Source organism: Lepus europaeus, unplaced genomic scaffold, assembly GCF_033115175.1.
Source record: "Lepus europaeus isolate LE1 unplaced genomic scaffold, mLepTim1.pri SCAFFOLD_351, whole genome shotgun sequence".
NCBI lineage: Eukaryota > Metazoa > Chordata > Mammalia > Lagomorpha > Leporidae > Lepus > Lepus europaeus.
In genome coordinates, this window is record NW_026909225.1 from 58,722 (window position 1) to 84,799 (window position 26,078).

A 26,078-nucleotide genomic window follows, 5' to 3' on the forward strand; every position below is an offset into this window, starting at 1 on the left:
CCCCAGCTTCAGGGAGAGGCCAGCAGCCTGGGGCGCGCACCAGGCTCCCCAGGCTCCCCAGGCTGAGGGGGACACAGGCTGCCAGCAGAGAGCCTGACTCCGCGCTGGTCCTCTCGGGCGACTCAGGGGAGCCCCAGGGCTGTCGGGCCCCGGGGATTGGCCATGGCCGAGGGCGGCTCCACAGACTGACGCTTTGAGCGTGCTGCACGCAGAGCCCCTGGCATTCACGGAGTGAGCTGCAGTGGGGCGACTATGCTTAGTCCAGCTCCATCCTTGGCAAGCTGTGGACGCAGCCCTCCCTCCTCCCGGGCGCAGGCAGTGGGCAGGATCCTCTGTGAGGGGCGGGGCTTCCTGGGCCCCGGGAAAGACGGATGGACAGGGTGGGCTGCAGGTCAGTGAGGGGTGGACGCAGCTCTTGGAAATACACTGAGGTGCGGCTGGCCGGGCTGCTGGGCTCCCTGGCGGAAAGAGGACCCAGCCTGAGGTGCTGGCCGAGCCAGAGCAGACCAGAGGGTCAGCACCCACAAGGGCCCGGGAGGTCCCTTGCACGGCCCCTGCTCAGGTAGAAGTTGGCCGGCCCCCAGCTCCGGGTCCCACTCACTACGGGGAGGTGACAGTGGTCATCACAGCCCCCCCACAACCCAGACCTGGTCTCTCCCTCTCCCGGGCCTCCCTGCCCCTCAGGTGGCTGTGTCCAGGCCCAGGGTCTCGGCCATGGAGCCACTGCTCCTGCAAGACCCAGGCTGTGTCTGGCACCCCCAGGAGAGAGGACAGCCCCACTCACGCGTCCCCATCTGGAAGCGGCCGCCACCAAGGGCAGCCCTGGGGGAATGCCGTGGCTGTCCCTCCCCGGGGAGGGCAGGCCTGGACCAGGAGGCCCCCGCGGCCATCCGTGTCTCTCCCCTGAGCTGTACGGCCGCAGCGCCTCTGGCTCTGGGCCCCAAAGATGAGCAGGGTGTGTAGGGAGAGGAAGACCACAGGAGCTCCCGGGGAGGGGACAGCAGAGGGGAGGGACGCGGGGGAGCCAGGACAACGGTGGACCCTGCCTGGCCCCTGGCTGCAGAGAGTGCCCAGAGGAGCTGGCCCCAGGAGACGCCATCCCCACAGCCTTGCATCCCCCTTGGACTGCTGCGTGGCCTGTAGCCACAGCCCCCAGCATGGTCCTGCCACCAGTGGAGCCTCCCCGCTCACGGCGCCCAGCCCACCTCCAGTGCTGAGAGCTGGCTCTGCCGGTGCAGGGTTCGGCTGCGGATTCCTCCCCACCGCCGCCTCTGCCAGGAAGCCCACTCCTGAGCCCCGGGTTCCTCCGTTTGCAGGATCCCCCCCCCCCCCTTCCAACCGCCTTGCCACAGCGGGCGCTGTCTCTCCTGCTTGGGTCTCGCGGAGTCTTCCGGGTGTGTGGAGGCGTGGCCCTCGGTCCCCGTGGGCTCCGGCTTCTCAGAGCTCTTCTGTCCCCTGCCCCGCTCCTTCCTGCCCTCTAGGAAGTCCCCGTGTGCGTGTGCCGTGTTCGTGGTGGGGTCCCCATGTGCGTGTCCGTGTGCCGTGTTCCTGGTGGGGGCCCCATCCCTGTGTCCGTGTGCCATGTTCCTGGTGGGGTCCCCATCCCTGTGTCTGTGTGCCGTGTTCCAGGTGGGGTCCCCATCCCTGTGTCCGTGTGCATGTGCTATGTTCCTGTGGTGTCCCCGTGTGCGTGTGCAGTGCCCTGCTCTCTGCCACGGGTTTCTCTTCCCCGCACCCCCTGCCCTCTGCTCGTGGTGAGCGTGGTTTCTGCCCGTCTGTCTTCAAGCTCACACACCTGCTCTTCTGCCAGTTCCCATGGGTTGCTCAGCTCCGCTGGGGTCTTGGTGACGTGGGCCAGGCAGCAGCTGGCCAGTGCTCCGAGGACCTGCAGGCCGTCTGCGGTCTCACGGCCTCCACCCACACCCTGTCGCACCTGTGCCTCTACTACGTGCGAACAGTACCTGCAATGACCACCGGGTGTCCAGCTGCTCGTGGACCAGCACGAAGCCTTCCCGGGCCCCTCCCAAACTCCACCCCATTTGCACCCCTGAGAAAGGGTGCCCGCCTTCACCAGGGACAACGCACTCTCTTTCAACAAACCCGCTCCCATCCTCACACTGTCTGCACGGATTCTCCCCATGCCCCACCACGCCCTCGCTTGCCTCTCCCCTGCCCTCTGAGTGGCGTCTCCCCGAATTCTCCGGCACAGGCGGCACAGCCGTGCACAGCACAGGGCTTCTGCGAGCTCACAGGAACGCGCATCATGAGAAAGCTGGGTCCGGACTTCCACACGTGGCCCCCACACAAGCTTACGCTCTAACTCCACTTCCCCGTGAACTTGCTCATGTCCCCGTGGCTGCAGCGGCCGCTGGGGGGCCGTCTCCACCACCCGCGTCCTGTCCCCAGGCTGTGGCCACACCCCTGCTCCTCTGCATGGCCCGAGAGCTCCTGCCGGCGCTGCCACAAGCCTGGGCTCCTGTGACTTTCCTGCCTGGATCCCTGGGCGTCTGTGTCCCCCTCTCGCGACCTCTGCGGCTCCTCGGGCTGCAGCCCTGGGCACACCTGGCCTCCCTGGACATACGCAGCCCACGCCTGCTGTTAGCCCCCTGGCTGTGTGGCTGACAACACCCTGGGCCCAGCCTGCTTCACAGACTCCAACCAATGCGGGCAGCTCCTGAGGTCTGCTTCGGAATCCCCGCCCCGGCCAGCCCTCTCTTCCCCAGGTCCGTGCACTGCCCCCACGCCCATCCTGACAGCACCGTGAACGTGACTCCTCACAGCAGCAGGGAGGGGCCGGGGCCCCGGGCCCTAGGCCTGCCTCTGGGCCAACCTCGTGTCTGAGTGACCCGGCCTCGGGAACCAGGTGTGGGGAGGGCAGCAACCCCAGCTCCCCGGCCCCTGCCCCAGGGGCCCGGATCCACTGCAGCCTGCTGCCGGCCAACACGTCCACGCCCGGCCCCCCACCAACCTGCAGAGGGGGTGGAGACGGGAGACCCCGGGCCGGCCTTCGCTGTCACCGTGTCCTGCAGGTCTGCACCCATCCTCTCCAGCCCCCAGTGACCGGGACCCAGCCCAATGGATCGCAGCAGAGGCCAGGTGTGCAGGCCCAGGGGCTGCCCACAGGGGGCGCTGTGCCCCCTACAAGCCAGGGCAGCTGCGGAGAGCTGTGGTGACCATCAGGAGACAGGCGTGGCAGAGGGCGGGGCTCTGCAGGACCCTGGGGCTGCTTCCCCAGCCCAGGCCACCCTCGTCCACGTGCCACCAGGTGGGCAAGGGTGGGAAGCCCAGGATCCAGGACCCCCACCTCCCATGACACACAGGTGACAGTGAAGTACAGGGTACCCCAGCCCCGCCCGGTGCCTGCCCTGGGCTGGCCGGCCCCGCGGCAGGTGGGACCTTCTGTTCCCGGTTGTCCTGCCCAGCTGCAGCTGCTGTAGTGCAGGCTGGACGGCTCAGCCCGCAGGGAGCCCTGCAGACACCCCCAAGAGGCAACGTCCAACCAGATCACAGGACAGGGGGCCACGGACACCCCAGCTCCTTAGACCTGCCAGGGAGACACGGAGGCCAGTTCCTGCCCCGCACTGCAGGGGCCAGCGCGGCCAGTGAGGCAGAAGCAGAGGCCCAGGACAGACAGGAGCCCAGCCAGTCCCGGCAAAACTGTTTATTCCTGGCCACAACACGGCCGTGAGGGCTGCAGAGTGCGCGGGACAAACCATCCCAGGGGACCTGGGAGGGTGGCTGGGGCACGGCCGCCGCCCCCGCAGCCCACAAACGCCGCCAGGCCGCGTCCCCTCCCCTGCGCCCCACTGTCTGCGCAGTCTCGGCAGTCCCAGTGCGGCCAGCGCCCTGCGTCGGGAGGCGGGACACGGGGGAGCCGCCCCACGCCGCTCCCAGTCCCCTGGCACACACGGCAACGCCGCGGAGACAACCGCGCGGCCTCAGCGGCCAGGGCGCCATCCAAGTTCTCGCGGAAGGAGCTTCTCGCGCATCCCGCCTTCCCAACACGGTCACCAGGGGCGGGGCCAGGAGCCAGCTCCCAGGCCGACGTGGACAGGGGTCACACGTCCTCCTGCGACATGCCCAATCCTGACTCACGTGGAAGCCGGGGACCGTGGTCCTGGGGGCTGAACAGTGCACGCTGAGCCGCAGTGCTGAAAGCAGCGCGTGTGACCCAGGCTGGCCCGGCCACGCCAGGCCCACGTAGCCACGGGAGGGGTGAGAGCCGAGGGCCGGCAGCAGGGCGCGCTCCAGTGCACCTGTCTCGTCGCCACGCTGGCAGGGAGGCCTCGTGCCAGGGCGGCAGCCAGGACCCCGCCCAGCCCTTGGCACCAGCCCTGGGAGTGGCTGCCAGTGTCCCGGGCCCTCGCAGACAGCCCGCCCGGGGGTGCGAGGGCCACACCACGGGTCCGAGAGCTCTCCTCCGGCACAGAACTCTGGTCCGCAGCGCGAGCCCCGGGGGCTCCCGCCAGGCCCGTCTCAGGCACCACACGTGGCCACGTAATGTGACGCGTGCTGCCGGGGACGCTGGCCGGCCGCTCTGAGCGACAGGGACCGAGTGCTAGGGCGCCCTGGCCTCAGTCCTCCTGGGCGGCGGGCGGCGGCGAGCGGGCACCGGGGCGCTCCTGCACGGCCTCCGCCTTGACCGCGGCCCTGGGCGCCCCGGGGCGCCGCCGCAGCTGCCGCTGCCTCCGGAACGCCGAGTGCAGCGCGCACAGCTGCCCCAGCTCCTGCGCCGTGAAGCAGGGCTGGCCCTCGGCGAAGCCCAGCAGCGCGGCGAAGGCCAGGGCCGCGCGCTCCCAGGCCGCCTCCTCGTCGCCCCCTCGCTCCGCCCTCTCCGCGCCCGCGGGGACGCGCGCCTCCGCCGCCTCCCTCTCGGCCCCGCCCCACTCCTGGGCCTCCCTCCCCTGCAGTGGGCCGTCGGGGCAGGCCGGGCCCGCTCTCACCAGCTCCAGGATGCGCGCCAAAGTCTGGTTGTGCGGCTTGGCCCCGCAGAAGTGCCGGCCCGCCCCCTCCCGCTCGGGCTCCGCCTCCGCCTCCCCCTCTGGCTCCGCCTCCTCGGAGGAGGAGGAGGAGGAGGAGGAGCCTTCGCCGAAGGCCACGGCGGGCCACAGCTTCCTCCAGGCGCGCCGGAACACCGGGCCCGGCACGGCGTTCCAGGCGCAGGCCACGTGGCCCATGGCGTCGCCTGCACCGGGCCCGGGGCGCGTGGGCGCGCGCAGGCAGCGCTCCAGGAAGTCCCTGCGGATGCCCTGCTCCATGGGCTGCAGCAGCGCGGCCGCGCCGGGCGGCAGGAAGATGGTGAGGATGTTGTCGGACAGCAGCTGCGGCTCCTGCGGGGGCGCCCGGCAGCTGTCCAGCAGGAGGACGGCCTTGCTGTCGGCCGGCAGGCCCGAGGCCCTGAAGTGTTCCCTCACGGCCGGCGCGAAGATGTGATGGAACCAGTCCGCCCAGGCACTGCCGTGGGCCCTGTAGGCCAGTGGCAGCTGCTGGACGCCCCGGCGGGCCCTGGCGCCGCCACACCTGCCGATGGCCAAGGGTTTGATCCGGTGCGAGCCCGTGGCGTTGGCGCACACGAGGACGCTCAGCCGGTCCCTGGCCTGCTTGGCCTCCGGGCCGGGGCTCGGCGGGCCGCGCCAGAAGAGGCCGGTCTCGTCGGCGCTGTACACCTGCTCGGGCGACAGCCCGTGCTCGGCCGCCAGGCTCCTGAAGAAGCCGCAGAACTGCTCGGCCGCGCGCCGGTCGGCCGCCTGCTTCTCGCTGGACGCGTCCAGCTTCTTGATGCCGTGCCTGGCCTTGAAGCGCCAGAGCCAGCCCCCGGAGAACACGCAGGGCTCACTGAGCCGCATCTGCCCGTACAGGTCCTTGGCCTTCTCGATGAGCATGGGGCCCGACACGGGCACGCCCTCGGCCCGCCGCGCCAGGAACCACTGGTAGAGCACGCGGTCCAGGTGCTCCAGCTTGGGCGTGTGCAGCGTGCGGCGCTGCTCCAGCGCCTGGCTGGAGTCGGAGTTGGCCACGAAGCGCAGCAGCTGGGCCTTGTGGGCCTTGATGTCGTAGAGCGTGGACATGCCCACGTTGTACTCCTGCATCAGCGCCTTGCGGCTCTCGCCGCGCTCCAGGCGCCAGCAGATGTCCATCTTCTCCCGCAGCGTCAGCACCACGCGCTTCCGCTTCCCGCCCCGGCCCTTGGCAGCAGCCTGCTTGGAGGCCATGGGGAGGGGCGCTGGCCGGCCCGGAGGCCGCGCCGGCCGGCCTGCCGCCTCCTTCCCTGGCCCCGGGCCCCGGCTGCAGGGCGCTCAGGCCCCGGCCCTGGCGGTCCCGTGCAGCGCCGGCCCGGCCTGGGTGGCCGCGCGGAGCTGAAACACCGGCATTCCCTGGCCAGGCTCAGGCGTCTCCGCGGTCTGCAGTGGCGGCTCACACCTCGCGCTCCAGCGGCTGCAAAAGCAGAAGGGAGGACGTTACCGAGCGCCGGGCGGCTCCTGGGCTCACGGCCTCCTTCAGGCCCCAGAAGCTGCCCTGGAAATCAGAGCCAGGCCCAGGACGGCGCCACGGGGCGAGGCCTGGGGGCCCGGCCTTTCCTGGGGAAACTCCTGGAGCTGGGAGCCAGGGCCGGCGCTGGCCGGGGAGCCCAGTCGCCCCCAGCCCGCCCGTCCCCAGCTGTCGGCCGCAGCTGCTCCCTGGGCTGCCCGCGCCGGCCCCCAGCTCCAATCCTCTCCGGTTCAGGGGCGCAGCGGTGCAGGGAACTCCCTCAGGCTCCCGGGGTCTGGGCCGAAGCCCCTCAAACCCCAGGTGGAGCCTCTCCTGAAACCCCGTCTTCAACAGGGAGGTCCCGACGGGCCAGGGAAGCTCCCAGGACCCCGGGCCTCGAACTCCCGCTGAGGTTTCTCCACACCCGCCCCCACCCCCAACCCTGAACGTGCTGGTGTCTGGGGCCCCCCAGGGCCCTCCCAGCTCCCCGGGCTCGCCCACCAACGCCGGCGCCCACACGCATGCACACGCACACACACACACACTGCTCCGGGGTCGCAGTGCAGGGCCTGGCCACAGCACGGGCTCAGTAAGTCCGTGCTAACTTAGGGGAGTGGCTGTGGATCCTAAAGTTTACGCCTCAGTAAGATAACCCAGGGCACGTGGCCAGGTAAACCCCAGCCCCACCCAGGTCGCTCAGGGACCTGCCTTCTGGGACCCCACCCAGCTGGGCAGTGCCCCGGCCCTAGGAACTGGGTGGCTGCACCCGTCCCCTCCCCCATGGCCCCTCAACACCCTCGATGGAACCAAGCAGGGAACGGGGGCGTGGCTTCCTGTCCCGAACTCGGCTCTCAGGATGGTCCAGGGAAGCTGACCTCGCACCCCGGGGTCACGGAGCCCCAGCCCCCAGTACAGGCAGGGCCCCCCAGCTCCACAGCCTGCTCTCTCCCCTCACCCTTGCAGGGCTTCCCTCTGGTTCCCGCCGACACCGCGCCGGGGGCTCCAGGCCGTCCCAGGACCCCGCGGGCAGCACCAGCAGGCCCCCGGGTGCACATCTGGACACGGGTGCACCACGGGGCGCCGTGGGCTGTGGGGCGACCCAATGGAGGGGCCGTGTTTGGGGGGCATAAACTCGGCCTGGGGCGTGGGCAAACCCGACAAGGACCACGCAGGTCAAGCCTCGCTCCCACTCCTGGGGGGCCGGGGCGCGCGGACCAAGCCTCCCCGAGCCGGCGCCGTGGGGCTGACCTCGAGCTTGGGCAGCCCCAGCGAAGGGCTTCGGGTGCACAAACCCAGGCCCGGGGTGCGCCAGCCACGGCGGACAGGGGCCGGGGCTGCGGACCCGGCCGCGGCGGGAACGGCGCCAGGCGGGTGCGCGCGGCCGCCGCGAGGGGGCGCTGCTGGGCGCTGCTCGGCCCGGCCCGGCCCGCGCCCCGCAAACCCCGAGAGCCGCTGCCCGCCCGCCCGCCCGCGCCTCGGCAGGACCCCACTCACCCGCCGGACCCCAGCCGCCACGGGCCGGAAGTGCCCGCCGCTCCGCTCTCCGCGCGTCGCCGCCTCCCCAGCCCCTTCCGGGACGCTCTGGGCGGCTGGAGGACCGCGCCTCGGTGGCGGCCCGGCGGGCGGGCGGGCGCGGGGCGCTGCGGCGGCGCCTGGCGCGTTCGAGGGGCGGCCCAGGCCCAGGGCCGGCGGCCTCCCGCCTCAGCCCGCGCTCGGCGCGTGACCCGGCCGCGGACCGTGACGAAGCGGCCCCTCCGGGAAGCGGGCAGAGCCTGGCCTGGAAGGGGCCGCGCCCCGAGACCCTCGCCCGCGCCGCCCGGCCTCCGAGCGGCTGCCGTGCGGCCACTCCGCGGTCGTGCCCCTGCACCCGGCCTGCTCCCTTCCCAGTAAACACCAGGCGGGGAGACACTGCAGGGGCCGGGGTCCCTGAGGCCGGCGGGGGAGATCTGGGGGGCTCTGATGTGGGCGGCGGCGGGGCGAGCCGGGTGCGCGCACCGGGCAGCCTCGGGGAGCTGGGGGAGGCAGGGGGCCAGCGGGACCCCAGCCCTGCGGACCCCGGCGCTTTGGCTCTGACCTCTGACCTGTGCGGCGGGGACTGTCCGTGGGGTTCAGCCGTCCAGGCTGGGATTTGCAGCAGGGGGCTCAGCTCCTCATCCCTGGTCTCCCCAGGACACCCCCCCACCCCAGGCTCTCCTCCTTCCTCCGGGCCCTGGCTGGCTCCAGGCTGCCCAGCCTCTTCCCGGGAGACCGCCAGGATCTTGGCTTTGGATCCCAAGTCTCCCAAGATGCCGGTCTCCGGTCAGGATCTCCCCCAATCCAGCTCTGTCCCCCACCCAGCGTCTCTGCAGAGCAGAGCAGGCACCCCCGCCCCAGCCGTGCCCGCCCCAGTGCCCTGCACTTGCTCTTGGCCCCGACTCCCTAGCACTCCATGCTGCCATCAGCCAGGGGCACTGGGTGGCTCTGCCCGCATCCCACGCGGTTCAAGCTGCTGGTTGGGATGCGAGTTCAACTCCCAGCGCTGACCATGATGCCAGATCCCTATTTATTCATTCATTCATTCATTCATTCATTTATTTTCGCTCCCTGGACAGCGAAGCCCCCACCGCCTGTGTCCCTGCGTGGGCCTGGGCTGCCACCTCTGGACGAGGAACGGCCCATGCCTCCCAGGTTTGTGGTCAGGGAGGCTTGGAACTTGGGGTCCCAGGCTTGGAACCAGGTCCCCCCCACTAAGGGGCAGGGGCGCTCTGGGACTGGGTCCACCCTGGCGTGGAGGGGCTCAGAAAGGAAGGGGAGGAAGCGCCGGTGTCTCCCGGGCCTGGCACTGGGGCTCCCCTCCTGCGGCCGGGCCTGAGCCACACAGCAGCCTGCCTCCAGTGTGCTCACAGCCAGAGCCGCCTCAGGGCTTCAGTCCGGGCCCATCCCCCGCCCCAGGCGGAGCCCAGGTCCACTAGGCCGGCCGCAGGCCACACCAGAGCTGGCCTCGCACTTCCTCTTCCGGGCCCATGGCCGTCCCCATGCCCCTGCTGTCCCCTCTCTCAGGCTCCAGGAGGGGATCTCCTGGTGAGTTCCTCATCACCAGGCGGGGCCTTGGCTCCCGGCAGGCTCCGGGCATGGTCTAGCCAGGGCTGTGCGGCCGACAGGGGTCTCCCAGGCTCGCTGACCTCCCTCCAGGAAGGAAGAGCGGGCACAAGCAGGGGCTGTGGGGAGGCAGGGGTGGCCCTGAGAGGCACTGGAGGCAGAGGGGCCGGCAGTGGGGCTGGGGCTGCTCAGACGGGGAGAGGGTTGGGGCAGGCCCACCGGTGGCCCCCTCGTGAGAACTGGGGGGAAGACCCTCCAGAGGAAAGCAGAGACTCCCAGGGGTCCCGGGAGGGGGCTTGGCCCATTGCACACAGCCAACAGAGGTCTGGGACAGAAGCAGGCCGGGAGGGGCTCCGGCTGCACATGCGTACACGCACACAGCATCCCGCTGGCCTCACGAGACACACACGTATGCACACCCATGCACACATACAGTTCACACACAGCTTATAAGACATGGCCTAAACTTCCAGGACCCAAGGAGCCCGGCCCCAGCCCCCTGGCCCCCTCATCCAAGCCCTCATGGCCCCCAGGCCCCCACGTCCAAGCCCTCGGGGCTGTGCTGTGGGCCTGCAGCTGATTCCCCTGTCCCCAAAGGGAAAGATTCTCAATGGTGTCAGCTGGTCTTTGCAATTAACATGCGATCTTTGGTTTTTATTTTTTAGTGATTTGCTTATTTTACTTGAAAGGCAGAGTTACAGAGAGAGGGAGAGACAGAGAGAGAGCTCTTCCGTCTACCTGTTCACTCCCCAGTTGGCCACAATGGCCATAGCTCCATCTGGGTCTCCCACGTGGGTACAGGGACCCAAGCACTAGGCCATCTTCTGCTGCTTTTTCCCAGGGCACAGCAGGGAACCGCATTGGAAGTGGAGCAGCTGGGACTCGGACTGCCACTCACTCAGGGGACGCTGGCATCAGGTGGCCGGTTAAGCTGCTGCACCATAGAGCTGGCCCCCAGCTATTTTTATTTTTCAAAAAAGGTTGGGGCTGGTGCCGTGGCATAGCAGGTAAAGCCACCACCTGCAGCACCACCATGCTATATAGGTGCTGGTTTGAGTCCCGGCTGCTGCACTTCTGATCCTGCTCCCTGCCAATGGCCTGGGAAAGCAGTAGAAGACAGCCAAGTGCTTGGGCCCCTGTGCCCTCGTGGGAGACCCAGAAGAAGCTCCTGGTTCCTGGCTTCGGATCTGCGCAGCTCCAGCCATTGAAGCCATATGGGGAGTGAACCAGCGGATGAAAAACCTCTCTCTCTCTCTCTCTCTCTCTCTCTGCCTCTACTTTTCAAATAAATAAATAAATCTAAAAAAAAAAAAAAAAAAAGGCTAAGACACTGCCTGGGACGCCTGCGTTCTGGTCCCATCTCTCCGGCTTCACTGGAGGCAGCGGCGATGGCCCGAGTGCTTGGGTCCCTGCCACCCGCATGGGAGACCCAGATGGAGTGTGTGGGTCCTGGCTCTGGGCCGGCCCAGCCCTGGCCGTTGTAGGATCTGGGAAGTGAACCAGCGGGTAGCAGATCTCTGCCTCTCTGCCTGTCAAATAAGTGTTTAGGAATTAACTCTGCGTGCACTAAAGACCAGGAGTGCCCACATTCCATGCAGAGGGCTGGTGGCCCCACAGGGGTCAGCGGGCTGCCCAGCCAGCCTGTGAACAGGCGGGTGCTCAGGGAACCCGACTGGTTTGGGCTGTGGCATTGGGAGGGTGAGTGGAGGGCCGAGAGAACAGGAAAAGCAGGAGTCCTGGGAGGGGAGCTGCAGAGGGGAACAGTCACAGCCTTGCCACACCCCGCCCCGGCAAGGTCGTGCCCCAGAGAGCGGGACCTTGGGACCCAGGCTGGGTGCAGTGCCCACAGCAGCCCTTATGGAGGCAGAGGCCACCCCGGGACTAAGGCAGGGCTCCGGGGCGGGACCAGGGTCAGAGTTGAAACGGACTATAGTTGGGGCTCAGGTTAGAGGTCAACTGGTGCCCAAGGGTGGGGCCCAGTCACCTTGGACACTGGAACCTGGCTCATCAGGCAGTCCTGGCCCGGAGGCTCCCCCCAGTACCACCAGTGGACAGCATGCACCGGGCTGCCCTGGGGGCCGTGGGCTGCTGGGCTGTCCCTGGCCTGCACCCCCTGGGTGCAGCTGGGACAACCCAAGTGTCAGGGTGGGGACAGATCGGTCACGTCTGGGAACCAGGTCTGCAAACACACACACACACCTGCAAATATTTGAGGAATGAGTGTCCCAGGCGGGTGCTGGGTGCTGGGTGCCTTGACGCCGAGGCCGATAAGAATAGTCCCTGGCCAGGGGCAGTGGGAGTCTCCAGGCGGGACCGGCCGAAGGGGTGCCGAGACGGGCAGGCGGCCACACACACCAGAAGTCACCAGCTCCCTGGCCAGTGTGTGAGACACTCTCAGGACCACAGGCTGGCGGGGGCACTGGGCAAGGGCAGCCCCGGGGTGGGGGCCACACGCCCTGGTGACCTGGGCAAGTCCCTGCCCCTGTGTGTGCCCAGGCTCCCCACAGGCACAGCAGACCATTCCCAAGCACAAGAGCCCGGCCGGGGGCTGCTGGGGGTCCCACAAGGGAGATTCTGGATGGCTCTGGGGCTGAGACGCCCGAGGCGGGGGAGGGGGGCCTGCCTCACACGGCCCCTCCCCTCGCTTGATTCCAGGTGAGAGGGCAGCCTCGCTGACATCTGCCACTCCCAGCAGGTCCCCAGGGCCTGGCAGGATAGGACAACCAGGAAGGAGTGGGGAGGGATGGGGCACAGGGGCGCCCACTCAGCAGTGGGGCCTGCTACACCCGCCCCTGACCACACTCGGCAGGCCGGCAGTGGCCGTGGCCGGAGCTTTTACCCATCAGCGTGCAGCCAGAGCGATGCCATGCCCAGAGGGACACAGGGGCCAGCAGGAACGGCGGGGCGAGGCTTAGAGGGACCCCAGGGACCGCAATTGGCCCCCGCGCCCATGGCCGCAGGAAGCCACTGGCCCCCAGGTGGGAGGGAGGGAGGCTGGCCAGAGGCTGACAGAGCAGACCTGGGTAGCCTGGGTGCTGGCACAGGAGATGAGTGGACCCTGGCCTGCCCCCCACCTCCAGTCTCCCCGGACCCAGAGCAGGGTAGGGGCGGGCCTGGGGTGAACAGAGCACAGCCAGCAGGGCCTGGCTGCTCCCACCTCTGCTTCACCCTGCACGGTCTGCCTGACACCCCTGCAGCCAGCGCCCGGAGCTGTGGGGGCTGCACAGGTCTGGAGGCAAAGGGCTGAGTGCAGGCCCCGCCCACCAACGCCCCCAAAGGCCCCAGCACAGTCCCTCCTGATGGCACCTGCTCCCCGGCAGCTCAGGCTGCTGACCCTCCCGGGGACCAAGGTCTGTCCCCCTGGAGACTGGGCCCCACCCGGGGAGCAGCCGAGCCTGAGAGGCGGTGGTCCCAGCCTGGCCTGGCCTTGGCCTTGGGATGGGGTGGGCCAAGGAGACCTGAAGACTTCCCAGCCTGGTCCTGGGGCCTGAGCCAGGCCCCGCCCTGGAGGCGCTGCCCTCTAGGGGCAGGAAGAAGGACAAAGGGAATGGGAGGTGCGCTGGCCGGGCCCTGGGTGGGATCTGCCCAGCCCTGGGCCCTCACTGGCTGCAGGGCACCTGGCGCTGCAGTCATATAAAGGCGCCCTGAGGTTGGCTCCCCCACTGGCCCCGCTGACCATGAAGGTGCTCCTCCTTGTCCTGCTGGCCACCAGCCTGGCCCTGCAGCCAGGTAAGGGCTCCACCAGGCGGGGACTCGGGGGACAGAGAGGCGGGGGAGGGGGAGGCTGGAGGGGCTCCAGCCCCAGCAGGGGTCCTGCGGGGGCGGGGACAGCAGGCGACACCGTCCTCACCACCAGGGGGCAGCCAGGGAAACAGATGGTCAGCCTGAGAAAAGCTGGCGACAAAGCTGCAGGAAGTCCCCCGAGGGAGGTTGAGAGGCCACAAGGGGAGGGTGCTGCGGGGTCCCCAGGGGGCTCCCCTGGTCCAGCTCTGGCCTCTGCTCCCTGCAGCTGGGCCGCACGCCCAGGCCCAGGGCCTAGTGGGTAAGTCACTAGCTGACCTTCCGGAAAGTGGGGATTCACACAGAAGCCCCCCGAGGCTGTGGAGGTGGAGTCTGGGCCCTGAGTAGGTTTCAGGGGTGAACAATGCAGACCCCAGTGTTGAGGGAGGAGACTCTGTTGCCGTGACAACCTGGCAGTCGGGGGCCACCCCACCCCAGGGACAGAGCAAAGCTGCCCGGAGCCCACTCCTGGTCCCAGGCGATCGGAGGCCTGGGGGCCCAGCAGAGCGTGGACGGCGCTGGGGGATGGGAGGATGTGCCTCGATGCAGTGTGTGGGGAAGCCAGGAGAGCAGCCGCCCACTGTCCACCCCGTCCCCGTGCCCACCTGGGCCTCTGCCCCATGGGTCAGCCAGACCCGGCTCTGGGCTCCTGGTCTTCCCCTCGCTTCCACCAGGGCGTCTCCGCAAAGCTTCAGAACCTTAAGTGGTGGGCTGGGGCGTGCACGGCGCCGGAGGTGTGCGGAGGAGCCCTCCCCGGGGAAGCCGTGGCCAGGCCCCGGGGGCTCATGTCTCCCCAGGGAGGCCAGTGGGCGGGCAGGGGGTCTGTGGCTGAGCCCCGCCCCGTCTCCCGCAGGCACCGCCCTGCAGTGCTACTCCTGCGAGGCGCAGGTGAGCAACCAGGACTGCCAGACGGTGAAGAACTGCACCGAGGCAGAGACCCAGTGCTGGACCTCGCGCATCCGTGAGTGCCCCGCTGCCCCGCGGCCCCCCACGCCCCTGGCAGGGGCCAGAGCGACCCGGGCTCTGGTGCGGGCTGTCCTCAGCCCTCCCGCCCATGCAGCCTCGTTCCGCTGCCCCTGCCAGCCCACAGGGCAGCCCGGCCCCTGCCCTCCTGCTGCCCGAGGCCGAGGGTCCAGGGTGGCCGTGGACTCCAGCTGGAGTGTGGCCCGCAGGTGCTGTGGGGCTCCTGAGGCTGATCAGCAAGGGCTGCACCTCCCACTGCGTGGACGACGCGGAAAACTACTACGTGGGCAGGAAGAACGTCACCTGCTGCTCCACAGACCTGTGCAACGCCAGCGGGGCCCACGGCCTGCGGCCGGCCGCCGCCCTGGGGCTGCTGGCCGTGCTTGGCAGCCTGCTGCTTGGGGGGTCCAGCCAGCTCTAGCCTGCGGGAAGGCCCAGGGCCCTGAACTGCCACACACCTGCCCCAGCCCAGGACCCTCCTGCCCCTGAAGGCCCAGGGACCCAGGCCCAGTTCCCAACATGGGTCTGCCTGTGCCCCCTGCCCCTCGGCCCTCCTGTGGCTCCTTCTAGGAGTCCTGCCCAGCTCCTACCCACTGGGCAGACTGGGCTGTGGGCCCGCAGAGGGCTCTTCCCACGCCTGCCCCTGGCAGCCATGGTCTCCACAGCCCTGTAACCCCTCACTCAAGTACCTCTTCCTCCAGGAAGCCTTCCCTGCCCACCCCTCCTGAGCTGAGGCAGGAGGGCCCAGCCAAGGCTGAGATGAGACGGACTGAGTGGGGTCGGGGACTGGGAGGGTCAGGAGACTGGGGAGTCATGGGAAGGCCGCCCAGCACACAGGAGGCCCTCAATAAACAGCTGTGGGTACACAGGAGACCCCGTGCTTCCACGCCCCCAACGGGGTCCCAGCTGGATTTGGAGGGTCTGCCTTGGCCCACGGCAGGAGGGCGCGTTGGCCTCACCAGGAGCGCAGGTTTGGCCCCAGGTAGGAGGGCTTCCCGGAGGAGGGGTGGGCGCCTGCTGTGCCAGACCTCTGAGCGCCAAGCCCTCCCTGGTCCTGGTGCTGAAACGCTTAAGACGGGCGGGCGGAGAACGCGGCCCCACAGCTTGGGTAGGAAGCAGGTTCTTCATGCCGGCACAAGGCCTCGTGGATTCACATCAGAAAGCCTGAGCCCCGAGCAAAGCAGGAATTGTCCCCCTACGACGAGTCCCTGGCCTCCCTGATGGTGGCAGGCATCCCGCCTGGTGCTGCCAGCCACAGGGTCGCGACAAGGTTACACGGGGGACACAGGTGCCGGTCAGGCCACGCTGCTCTTCCTTTGATCCAGAAGGGCCCTTAACCGTCCCCTGGCAGCCTCCACTCCCCTCGCGCCCCCGGGCTCCCTCGCCGGGATATTCTGGGCCCCACCCGTCCTCCCTTTGGGCGTCCTGGGCCCGGGGGAGGGGGGCGGCTTCAGGGGCTCCAAGGTTCAGGAGGGAAGGGGCCGCCACTCATAGACAACACTCTGCCAGGCTAGAAGCCGCACCTGGGAGCAGCGGTCATGCCGAGGGTGAGCCTGGCCTGAGGTCCCAGCGATTGTAAGATATTGACTTGAAAGGCAGCCACACCCACACCCCCCCCCACACACACACACTCACAGGTCTTCTATCTGCTGGTTCCACGCCCCAATGGCCACAACAGCCTAGGCTGCACCAGGCAGACGCCAGGAGCCTGGAACCCCATCCGGGTCTCCCATGCGGGTGCAGGGGCCCAAGGACCTGGGCCATCTTCAGCTGCTGCTTACCTGGGAGCATTAGCAGGAAGTTGGATCAGAAGTAGAGCAGCTGGGACTCGAACCGGCTTCCTTAGGATGCCGGCATCGCAGGTGGCGGCTTCACCCGCTGAGCCACAACGTCAGCCCCGGCCCCAGTGAACTTGACCCTGCCTGTGACCTCGGGAGGGAGGCCGACCTGAACACCAGCTCCGAATGACCCTGAGTGCTGGCTGCTCCTCCAGCGCTGGCCTCGCCTGCCCACGTCCACCTGCTCCGGGGCCACAGCACACTCAGCGCACGGCCTGGCTTGGCCTTGGGCATGCTCACAGCGGCCCTGGGATGGTGGGCACTCAGACGGTGCTGGGGCAACACTGCGGCTCCCAAAGCTGTCCTGGTGAGTCCTGGGTGTGGCCATAGCTGCCCTGCCCTGCCCTGTCCACTCAGCCCACGCCTGTCCAGCACCTGCTAGGCTCCAGGGGCTGTTCCGGCACGGCAGGCGTGGCCGGGTCACAGGGCACACAGGACCGTGGAGTCAGAGGAAGAGAACAGAAACGCGAGCTCACAGCCTCGACAGAGAGGACCCAGCCAGGCAGGGAAGCCCGAGTGACGGTGGGACTCAGAGCCCGCCCCAGGGGAGAGGGTCCCTTCTCCCTGGGCTGCTTTTCCGCGGGGCCCTGCAGGATGGGATGCACAGAGCAGGGCCTGGCCGGGCCCTGCAGGACGAGCCTGTCTCCGAGCAGCCCTGCTCCGACAGGCTCCCAGGGCCCCTCAGCCGGCCCGAGGCAGGGTCTGGCCTGCGGCCTGTGCGCCCCAGCTCTCTGGGAGGTACAGGAAGCCACAGCCTCAGTGCCGTCCCCCCGTTGACACCTGCTGCTGACAGGGACCTGGGAGTGCTGGCAGAACCAAGCTCAAAGCCAAGGCCGCTCTGGCCCAGACACGTCCTGCTTTCTCTGCATCACACGCATTTTTGTCACGACCCTTCCAAAGCCCTCGGACACACGCGTTTGCACCCAAATAAACTCTTCCTAGAATTCCACGTCCCACTAAATCTAGAAGGCCCAGCACCGACGGCACCTGCGTCTGGGCCTGGGCCTGGTTTGCTGAGCTGCTGTTTCTCTTGCCGTCTTTGCTCGGGTGGCGCCACTGCTGTGACCCTCACAGCGTTCCACGCGCAGATCCGCAGAGCGGTGAACGAATTTGTCCAGGGTCTCGCCGCCGGGGGAGGGGCTGCGGAGCCCCAGCCAGGTGGACACAGGCTCCGGGGTCTCCCCTGCAGACCCGGGCACCCCGAACCTTCCCCGGCCCCACGCCCAAGCCGCCCCTGCGCATTCTGCCCCCACGCCTCTGTGGCCCTTCCAGGGCTGCTGCCTGGACTGTCCCCAGCTGGCCACCCCCAGAGGCCCCTGCCCAGGGCCAGCCAGAGTGGTGCTGGGCCCTGTTCTGGTGGGCGGAGGGTGCGGCGGGTTGGCCTCTTTCCTCCACTATGCCCCCAGGGCCCTTGTCCCGCCCCACCCCACCCCCCAGCCCTCCCCAGGCTCAGAGCCCCCCAGCCCCCTCCCTCTCCTCAGCCAAGCCAGTGGGCCCAGGTGCTCCGGGAAGGAGTGCACAGGCAGGAAGGAGCCCAGCCACACACGGGCCCACGGGGCGCCACCCACTCACTCCCGGGAAGGGACCGCCCTGTGCCCAGGCTGCGCACCTGACCCGCTGCCTGAAGGTCATCACGTGCCCGGGAGTGGGGCACACAGCCTGCCTCCCGCAGAGCCCCGGGTGGCCCCGGGGAAGGGCACCTGTCCCCAGTCCTGCCCCGGGCAAAGACCCCTGGAGCAAACGCATCCCCGAGCAGCGATTGGCCAAGGTGTTCACCGCCGGGGCCGGGGCCGGGGGCGCGCCCGGGACCCGGGACGGGGCGGGAGCACAGAAGAGGCCCCTCCTGCGGCGAGCGCGCGGGTCGCCAGGCTGGCTCCTGCGCGGTCTGTGCCCTCGGCGTCTGGTAACGGAGGGTGCGGTCCCGGCGCAGGGCCCCCGGGCCCCTCCTCTGGGTCGAACGGCTTCGCCGGCTCAGGCCTGCGGGCATCCGAGCGGACCCAGGCCGGGGGCGCGGGCGCGGGCTGCGCAGCGGGTCAGCCGAGCGGCCGCCGGCTCCTCCCGCTCCGTCCTGGCCGTCATCCGGGGCCGTGGCCTGCGTGGCCCGTGGGGGTGCGGCCAGTCACGGTGACAGCCCGGGGCTGCGGGCCGGCCTGCAGGCCCGGGTCCCCGGCGCCCGCCGCGGCCGCGAGATGCCGCTGCTGCGCTCCGGAAAAGCGAAAGCGGCGAGGGGGGAGCGCGGCGGGCCGGCCCACGCGGCGCCTGGGGCGGGGGTGTCCGGGAGCCCTGGGCGGGGCCGCGGCCCGCGGCGCCCGCGCGCTGCCCCTGCGCCGGCCGCGCGGTGGTTGGCTCCGGACGCGCCGCGCGTCGGCTGCCGGCTCCCAGGCGTGCGGGCCGCCGGCCGAGCGGGAGCCGGGTCCTCGCGCGTCGTCGCCGCCGCAATGCTGGGGCTGCTGGCGGGGGCGCTGGGGGCGCTCGCCTTCTTCGCGCTGCTGGACGGCTGGTACCTGGTGCGCGTGCCGCTAGCCGTGCTGCGCGCGCGCCTGCTGCTGCCGCGCGTCCGCGACCTGCTGGCCGAGCAGCGCTACGCGGGCCGCGTTCTGCCCTCCGACCTGGACCTGCTGCTGCACATGAACAACGCGCGCTACCTGCGCGAGGCCGACGTGGCGCGCGCCGTGCACCTGACCCGCTGCGGCGTGCTGGGGGCGCTGCGGGAGACGGGGGCGCACGCGGTGCTGGCCGCCTCGTGCGCGCGCTACCGCCGCTCGCTGCGCCTGCTCGAGCCCTTCGAGGTGCGCACCCGCCTGCTGGGCTGGGACGACCGCGCCTTCTACCTGGAGGCGCGCTTCGTCAGCCGGCGCGACGGCTTCGTGTGCGCGCTGCTGCGCTTCCGGCAGCACGTGCTGGGGACCTCGCCGGATCGCGTCGTGCAGCACCTGTGCAAGCGCAGGGTGAGCGGCCCCCGGCCCCGGGGAGGGCCTGCCCTCACTGATCCCCTTCCTGGGGCGCCCCAGGGCCCCTGCGTCTGCTCCTCCCGGCGGGGCGCCGCGTGCCCCCTCCTGAACCTGGCCCTTGGGGAGAGGTGGGGCCCGCGGCTGCCTGGGGCTCCCGGCCCTCCCCCAGGGCGCACTGCAGCCTGGCAGCCAGGGCCTGGGGAGGCCAGGGCCCTTGGTTGCCAGGGAGGCTCCTGAGCAGGTGCCTGGGGCCCCTGTGGGAGAAGCCAGTGCCCGTGGGCCCTGCCCTGGTTACCCCGGGGCTGGGGGAGGGGGCACAGTCTGGCCTCAGGTCAGAGGTCGCAGAAGCCCCTCAGGGCCTGGGTCTCACAGCCCTCCCGGAGGGGTGGCCACAACACCACCCTCGGTGTGCTGGAGGTCAGCCGTGGGCTGGTTGGTGGGGTCCCTGTGAGTGGAGCGGCCCGGGATCGCGTTGGTGAGGTGCAAGTGGCCCGCCCTGCAGCAGGGGGAGGGGTGACCCCAGGCAGGGTTGTGGATGTGGTTTGGGGCAGGGGGAGCTTGGCCTGGCGGTGGGCACAGGGCAGGCAGGCCAGGGCTCTCGCTCTGAGCGCCTGTTCCCCAGCGCTGTCCCTTGGGCCCGGCCCTGGAGTCCATTCCCATCACAGCGTGGTGGCTGCGTGTCCCAGGAGGAGGCGGCCAGTGCGGCCTAGCTGGGAGGGCTGGGTACAGAGCCGTCAGGCCCCGAGCTGGCTGCTGGCCGAGTCCGGGCCTCTTGGAGCAGGTAGGAGACAGACGTGCCCTCAGGATGCCGCTGTCCGGATCCTCCCCTGGGAGAGGGGCGCCCGTGCCCGTGTCGCCTCCGCCCCTGCCCCCGCCCCGCAGCCAGGGAGCCCGCGGGCCGGAGGGTGGCCCTCTCAAGACTGTGAAGTCCCAGCTCAGAGGACCCAGGAGGCACTGGGCGCAGCCAGTATGGGTGTGGGCAGGTTCCTCCTGCATGGTCACTGGGTGGAGGCCCTGCCCACCCCTGCTGCTGCGGCCCCGGGCAGCCAGGCCATCCTCGCCCTCCTGTCCCCTGCAGGTGGAGCCCCCTGAGCTGCCGGAAGACCTGCGGCACTGGATCACCTACAACGAGGCCAGCAGCCAGCTGCTCCGCGCCGAGGGTGGGCTCAGCAGCGTCACCAAGGACCAGTGACCCCGGTGCCCCTGCCCTGGGGGAGGGCTGGGCCGGGCTCGCACGGAGCTGGAGTGGCCTCAAGGCCTACCCTGCCCCCGGGGCCCACTCGGCTCCCCAGTCCCTGATGCCCCTCTGTACTGGGCCCCGTCCTGGGCACCCCGACGCAGCCCTGTCCCTGGGCGGGATGCACTGGGAGGCTGGGCCTCTGCGGGCCCAGGGTGGAGGCTGGCGCAGGGGCAGCCAGGTGTCGGGGACAAAGCCAAGCTGCTGGGTGCCCAGGCCTGGACAGCAGCTCCCCGTGGCTCGGAGGAGGTCGCTGCCCGCCTGCCCGTGCCCGCCCCTGTCCGTGTCCCATCACCCCTGCCCGTGCCCGCCCAGGGCCCACAGAGCAGCTGGAAGCCTGGAGCTGCCTCCTTGCTGCCCCTCAGGGATCCCCCGTGGCCCCTGGAGCTCACTCACACCCCCACCCCCGAGCTACCGTGCCTGCCTTGCGGCCGAGCCTTGGCTGCTGTCCCTCAGGGCACCAGATTAAAGGGTTGCACAGCACGTGTCCGGGGGAGCTCCGTCTCTGAGCCTCGAGGGGCGGCTGCCCGAAGCCTGTCAGGCTCCCTTGGACTCATCCCTGTCCCATGGGACATGGGGCTGGGCTTGCCCACGGTCCCCTGGCTGGCCTGTCCTCAACCCAGCCCTACAGCCTGGGGCGCTGCCCACAAATGTCCCGCCCTGCCCCGCCCACGGACGCCCAGCTCTGCCCAGGTTTCTGGTTCCTTCCATGGGGCTCCTGGTACGGCGCGTCCCATACTGGGTGTCAACCCCCAGGCTCCTGCAGCTGCAGGGTGGAGAGTAGCACAGAGGTCAGAGGTCAGCGTGTCTGGCAGGTGGGGGTGGGGCAGTGGGTCAGTGGCAGGTCCGCGTCTGCCTGCTTGGGGGAGCCCAGGAACCCCAAGGACCTGGTGAGGGGCAGCCTGACACAGAGGTGGTCTGGTGAGGGGGGTGGCCCTGGGGCTCCTCAGGAGCCCACCACAGGACGCGGTGGGGTCGAGGACAGCAGGGAGTGCGGGTGCTGGCCGGTGTCTGAGCTCAGTGGCCGGATGGAGGGGACATGGCTGAGCAGGGTGCGGGTGCTGGCTGGTGTCTGAGCTCAGTGGCCGGATGGAGGGGACATGGGTGAGCAGGGAGTCCCGAGCTGCTGGCTGGAGCTTGTATGTGGGGCTTTACTCAGGACGCTGGCGTCAGAGTGGACACATGGGACTGGGGGCACCCTGAGGCCCATCCGTGGTGCAAGGGTCTTCCCAGCTCCCTGTGGCTCCCATGTGGTTCCCCAGAGTGCAGGGCGTGTCCCCTGTTGCTCGGCTGGTGAGCGAATCACGCTCACCCAGGAGGAGGCCGTGGCGCTGGCCTCAGGGCTCCAGGTACACGGGGGGGGGGGTTGGGGCACAGCGGGGAGTAACCTAGCCAAGGCTGGCCTGCACCTGCCCTGGTTGGGGGCTGCTCCCAAGGGACCCTCGTCACCAGCCTGAGTGCCCTCTCCGGGCTCCTGGCTTCTGTCCGTCACTCCCTCCCCAGCGGAGCTGCCAGCAGGGCCCAGGGGTGTGCCTGGTGACCTGTGGGGCCTTGGGACCCATGGCCTGGCAGGCGCGTCACAGCCAGGCCCACCCTCCCCATGGTGGGGCAGAGCATGCGGGCCGGCCCAGCTGGGGGCCACACCAGGAAGAAGAGGCGGGAGCCTGAACGCCAGGTGTCCCAGCTCCTAAGGACCCTGGGGGTCACCTGTGTGCACACTGCTGCCTCTGTCCTCAGGCTCCATGACGGAGCCCTGGGGGACAGCCCTGGCCAGCTGCCCCCTGGGAGGGACGCAGGTCGGCTGGCACTGACCACGCCCTCACCTGGCCTCCCCAGCCGTCCTGGGGGCAGCAGACAAGTGCACACCCCGGACGACCTGGACAGGGGCTGAGCCTTGGCAGACCCTCGGCCCCGCCCTCCCCTTGCCACAGAGATGCCCAGCAGGCTGGGCTGGCAGAACCAGACTCCCAGCTGCCTTTGCACCTTGGGCTGGGACAGAGGTCAGGACTGAGGCGTGGGGCTAGTTTGCAGGAAGGGCGGCCCAGGAGGCGTTTTCCCCCACGAAGGTAAATGGGGCAGAAAGACCAGAGCAAAGATCAGGTGCCCAGAGCAAGCCAGATCAGCCCTGAGGCCAGCCCTGGGGGACAGAGGTGTGGCCACCCTTGGCTCATTTATTTTCTTTTAAAATTTGTATCTATTTGAAAGGCAGGAGGGAGAGAGATGGAGGTTTCCCATCTGCTGGTTCGCTCCCCAAACACCTGGAACAGGTGGGGTTGGGCCAGGCCGAGGCCAGCGGCCAGGAGCACGACCCAGGTCTCCCAGGTGGGTGGCGGGGACCCAAGGACTTGAGCCAGCACCTGCTCCCTTCCAGGTTGCACATGAGCAGGGATCTGGACTCGAGCGGAGGCAGGGCTCGAACCCAGGCACTCCGACGGGATGCCAGCAGCGGTGTCAACCCCTGTGCCCGGTGTCCTGCAGAGCTCGTGGCCCGGGGCGTGGGAAGCGGGGTGTGGGGAGCTGCAGGCGGTGCCGGCCGTCAGGAGAGGAGAGGCAGGAGGAGGGCAGCCCCCAGCGTGGCCAGGCCCCCCAGGCCCGGCCTGGCCACCCCCACCGAGTTGCACAGGTCGCGGAAGCAGCAGAAGACAGGGCGGGAAGCCCCCATGCTGTCGGGGTCGGTGGCCAGGCAGGAGCTGGAGCAGGATCGGGTCACCATGGGGCTTTGGTCGAAGGGGTACTCTGTGGTGGGCGGGGGGGTGGTGGTGGTGTCAGAGCCGGCACCCGGGGCAGCATGCCCGCCCCACCGCACCTGACCTGCGTCCTTCCAGCCCCCAGCCCCGCCCCTGCCCCGCCTCCGAGATCTGGAAGGTGCCCGCCCATGCCCTCCCCCCCCCCCCCCCAACACAGGGACAGATCGGTAGACGTGAACGCCGGCTCCCGCTGAGCACCGCAATGCAAAACCCCAGCGCCAGGTCCCTAGGGTGGGGGCCCTGCCTGGCCCCACGTCCTCCAGGCTGGCACAGGGCGGGCACGGCATCTGGGGGAGGTGGCTACACCTGCGGGCCCGGCCTCACCTGACTCCACGGTCTCCAGTGTGGTCTTGCAGGCCGTGTCCTCCTGTTTGCACAGGGTAATGTTCTTGCAGGAAGACATAGCCATGGGCCGCTCGCAGGAGTAGCACCGGAAGGCCTCACCTGGGCGAGGAGCGGGGGCTGAACCTCATCACCTGGCCGAGGCCAGGAGCCCCCCAGCCACAAGCTCCCCAGCAGCCCTCCCCCAAGGAGCAGGCAAACAGACCCCGAGGCAGGGTCCCTGGCCACTCACCACAGCTGGTGCTCCAGGCTGCCACCAGCAGCAGCCGCACGGCCCAGGGAGAGGCCATGGCGGATGCTCCGGAGCCGCGAGAGGTTCCAGGAGAGGATTTATAGCCGGCCCTCGGGCACTGGCTCCTGGGCGGTGGCAGAGCCAGCCGTGAGTCAGCCGGGTGACAAAGGACCATGGGCGGGAGCCGAGGGAGCCCAGCGGGACGGCCCTAGCCCTGCTCCCTGTGGGGCACCTCCAGCACCAGCGGACTTATCCCCGGATGCTGTGACTAGGCTCAGACCCCCCCGAGGTCCCCCCCCCCCCCCGCTGTGTCCTGGCCCTGTCTTCGGGTTCACTTAGGTCACGCGGCCCCAGTCTTGGGGACTCTCAGACCCAGGTACATGGCCCTGCTCAGCACTCCCTCTGCCCACCTGCCTGGCCCTGGCAGGAGCCACACCAAACCCCAAACCCCCATTCAGCCAGTCAGGGGCCAAGTTGGGGTTACCTGCACACCCAGGCTCCCTCCCCCGGTTGTCCCTTGGATACCCACAGTAGGGACTGGAGGTGGGACCCTGGGCCAGTGTGGAGCAGGGTGAGTGCCTGGTGACACGGGTGTGGCGGGCAGGTCCTGCTCTGGTGAGGACACGGGGCTGGTCTCTGCATTTCCAGCCCCTTCCCACCAGCAGCCTTCAGACTAAGCAGAGCCTGCTGTTGAAGCCCCTCCAGCCTCTGACCGGCGCTGTGCACTGTCCCCTGCCTGTGGCGGTGCCTGTGCTGCGCCTCTCAGTGGGCACACGGGCTGCACTCCCCTCCCATGCTCAGATCTCAACGCTGTAAGACCCAGCCAGGCGCTCCTCCTCCACGGCCCCTCCCAACATCCCACTCTCGGGTTTCCCTGTCCTCCAAGGTGGACCTAATGGTGTTGTGTGGATGGGCCGGGGGTGCGTGGATGGATGGATGGATAGGTAGATGGGTGGGTGGAGAGACAGATGAGTGGTATTTGGATGGGTAAGTGGATGGAGGGGTAGGTAGATGGATGGGTAGATGGATTGTGGACAGGTGAATGGATGGGTGAGTGATGGCTAGATAGGTGGGTGGATGTTTGGATGGACACATGGACGGATGGATGGGTAGGTCAGAGGTTGGGTGGGTGGGTGGATGGATGGTATTTGAGGGCATGGATGAGTGGAGAGAGGAATGGATGGATGGGCGAGTTCATGGAGAGGAGGGTAAGTGGCAGGTGGAGGGCTGGGGGTGGACTCTGCCGTCAGAGGCAGAGCAGGTGGTGGAAGGAGCTCTGGGCTGGCACCAGGGAGGCCAGGGATCTGGTCTTATCCTTGTTGCTGGCTCCCTGTGTGGCCCTGGGGTGGCCCCCCTTGTCCCTGGAGACCTTGGTTCCCTGACTGCTAGTGATCAGGCCCCAGGCTGAGGCATGTACCCATGGAAGCAGAGAGGATGTGGCCCGCAGAGGGCAACCGTGGGCGGCACAGCGGGCAGTCGTGGTGGCCTGGCCCTGGCCCCCGTGCAGACACACCTGCCAAGGAGGCCCAGGATGGCTGCTTCAGGAGCTGTGTCCTGGCTCCACCCAGCCTCCCGCATGACCCAGATCGGCTCGGTCCCCAGGGCCGACAGCTCTCTGCCAATCAGAGCAGGTGGGCTTGGAACACAGGTGAGGCCGACAGGGCAGCAGGCATGGCAGGCCACAAGGCGAGCAGGACCTGGGGGGCGAGGTGGCAGGGACGCTGCTTGGGTGGGGGTTTCAGCTGGAGGAAGCACACACACCCCTCCCTGCGGGCAGGGCAGGGCAGGCACCAGCTGGTCCTGCGAGCAGGTGGAAAAGTGGCAACAGACCTAGCAGAATTGGGTTCCAGGGAGATGGCTGTACTCCCACCTCCTGCGTCTTTGCGAATCCACGCCCTTCCCAGTGGCCCCAGGTGCGGGACCGGGAGACCAGGTTCGAGCCCTGCTGACCTGGGGGCCACTGACTGCCCAGAGACGGGAAGTTCCGGTTTGCAGGGGCCCTGGCCCCAAAGCCCAGGGCCGGACTCTCGCAGGCCAGGCGAGCACCAGCCTGCCGGTTACTGGGGGCGTGGCTGTGGGTAGACCCACCCCCTTTCTGAGCCTGTGAGTCGGGGTGATGATCGCTCCCAGTCTTCGGGGTAGCTGGGAGGCTGAAATGAGGGACAGCTGTGCAGGCCGTGCAAGATGGACGGCAGAAACCGACAGAGGCACAGGCGGGAGCCTCCAGGCACCCGCTCCAGGCCTGGCCAGGTCACTCGAGACAGCTGTGACCCATTACCCAAGATGGAATTAGGGCCCCTCCCACCCAGCTGGCTACCGCCCAGTCCGCAGTTGGCTCCCGACAGCTGTCAGGTCAGCCTGTCACCATCGACGAGGGCCTGGCCACACCCCCCGCCTGCCACTGCACACACTGTCCACTGTCTCCAAGCCGAAGTCAGAGCC

At 69.2% G+C, this 26,078-nt stretch overlaps 4 protein-coding genes across 4 annotated transcripts; 2 read left to right on the plus strand and 2 right to left on the minus strand.

The window, feature by feature from the left end:
- Positions 1–3,653: 3,653 nt before the first annotated feature.
- On the minus strand, positions 3,654–6,263 carry JRK (Jrk helix-turn-helix protein). The gene has a single exon (XM_062185293.1). The coding sequence runs from the start codon at positions 6,210–6,212 to the stop codon at positions 4,575–4,577; it is 1,638 nt and encodes a 545-aa protein (XP_062041277.1). The 5' UTR covers positions 6,213–6,263; the 3' UTR covers positions 3,654–4,574.
- A 6,958-nt stretch (positions 6,264–13,221) lies between these two features.
- PSCA (prostate stem cell antigen) lies at positions 13,222–15,143 on the plus strand. The gene is made up of 3 exons (XM_062185299.1): positions 13,222–13,275; positions 14,180–14,287; positions 14,499–15,143. Exons 1-3 carry the CDS (start codon positions 13,224–13,226, stop codon positions 14,708–14,710), a joined length of 372 nt encoding a protein of 123 aa, XP_062041283.1. The 5' UTR covers positions 13,222–13,223; the 3' UTR covers positions 14,711–15,143.
- A 3,360-nt stretch (positions 15,144–18,503) lies between these two features.
- Positions 18,504–20,792, plus strand: THEM6 (thioesterase superfamily member 6). Its single transcript, XM_062185294.1, has 2 exons — positions 18,504–19,075; positions 20,157–20,792. The coding sequence occupies exons 1-2, from the start codon at positions 18,566–18,568 to the stop codon at positions 20,268–20,270; spliced, it is 624 nt and encodes a 207-aa protein (XP_062041278.1). The 5' UTR covers positions 18,504–18,565; the 3' UTR covers positions 20,271–20,792.
- A 268-nt stretch (positions 20,793–21,060) lies between these two features.
- Positions 21,061–23,694, minus strand: SLURP1 (secreted LY6/PLAUR domain containing 1). Its single transcript, XM_062185295.1, has 4 exons — positions 23,637–23,694; positions 23,387–23,506; positions 22,927–23,051; positions 21,061–21,081 (listed from the first exon to the last, which is right to left on the minus strand). Exons 1-4 carry the CDS (start codon positions 23,692–23,694, stop codon positions 21,061–21,063), a joined length of 324 nt encoding a protein of 107 aa, XP_062041279.1.
- Positions 23,695–26,078: the final 2,384 nt, after the last annotated feature.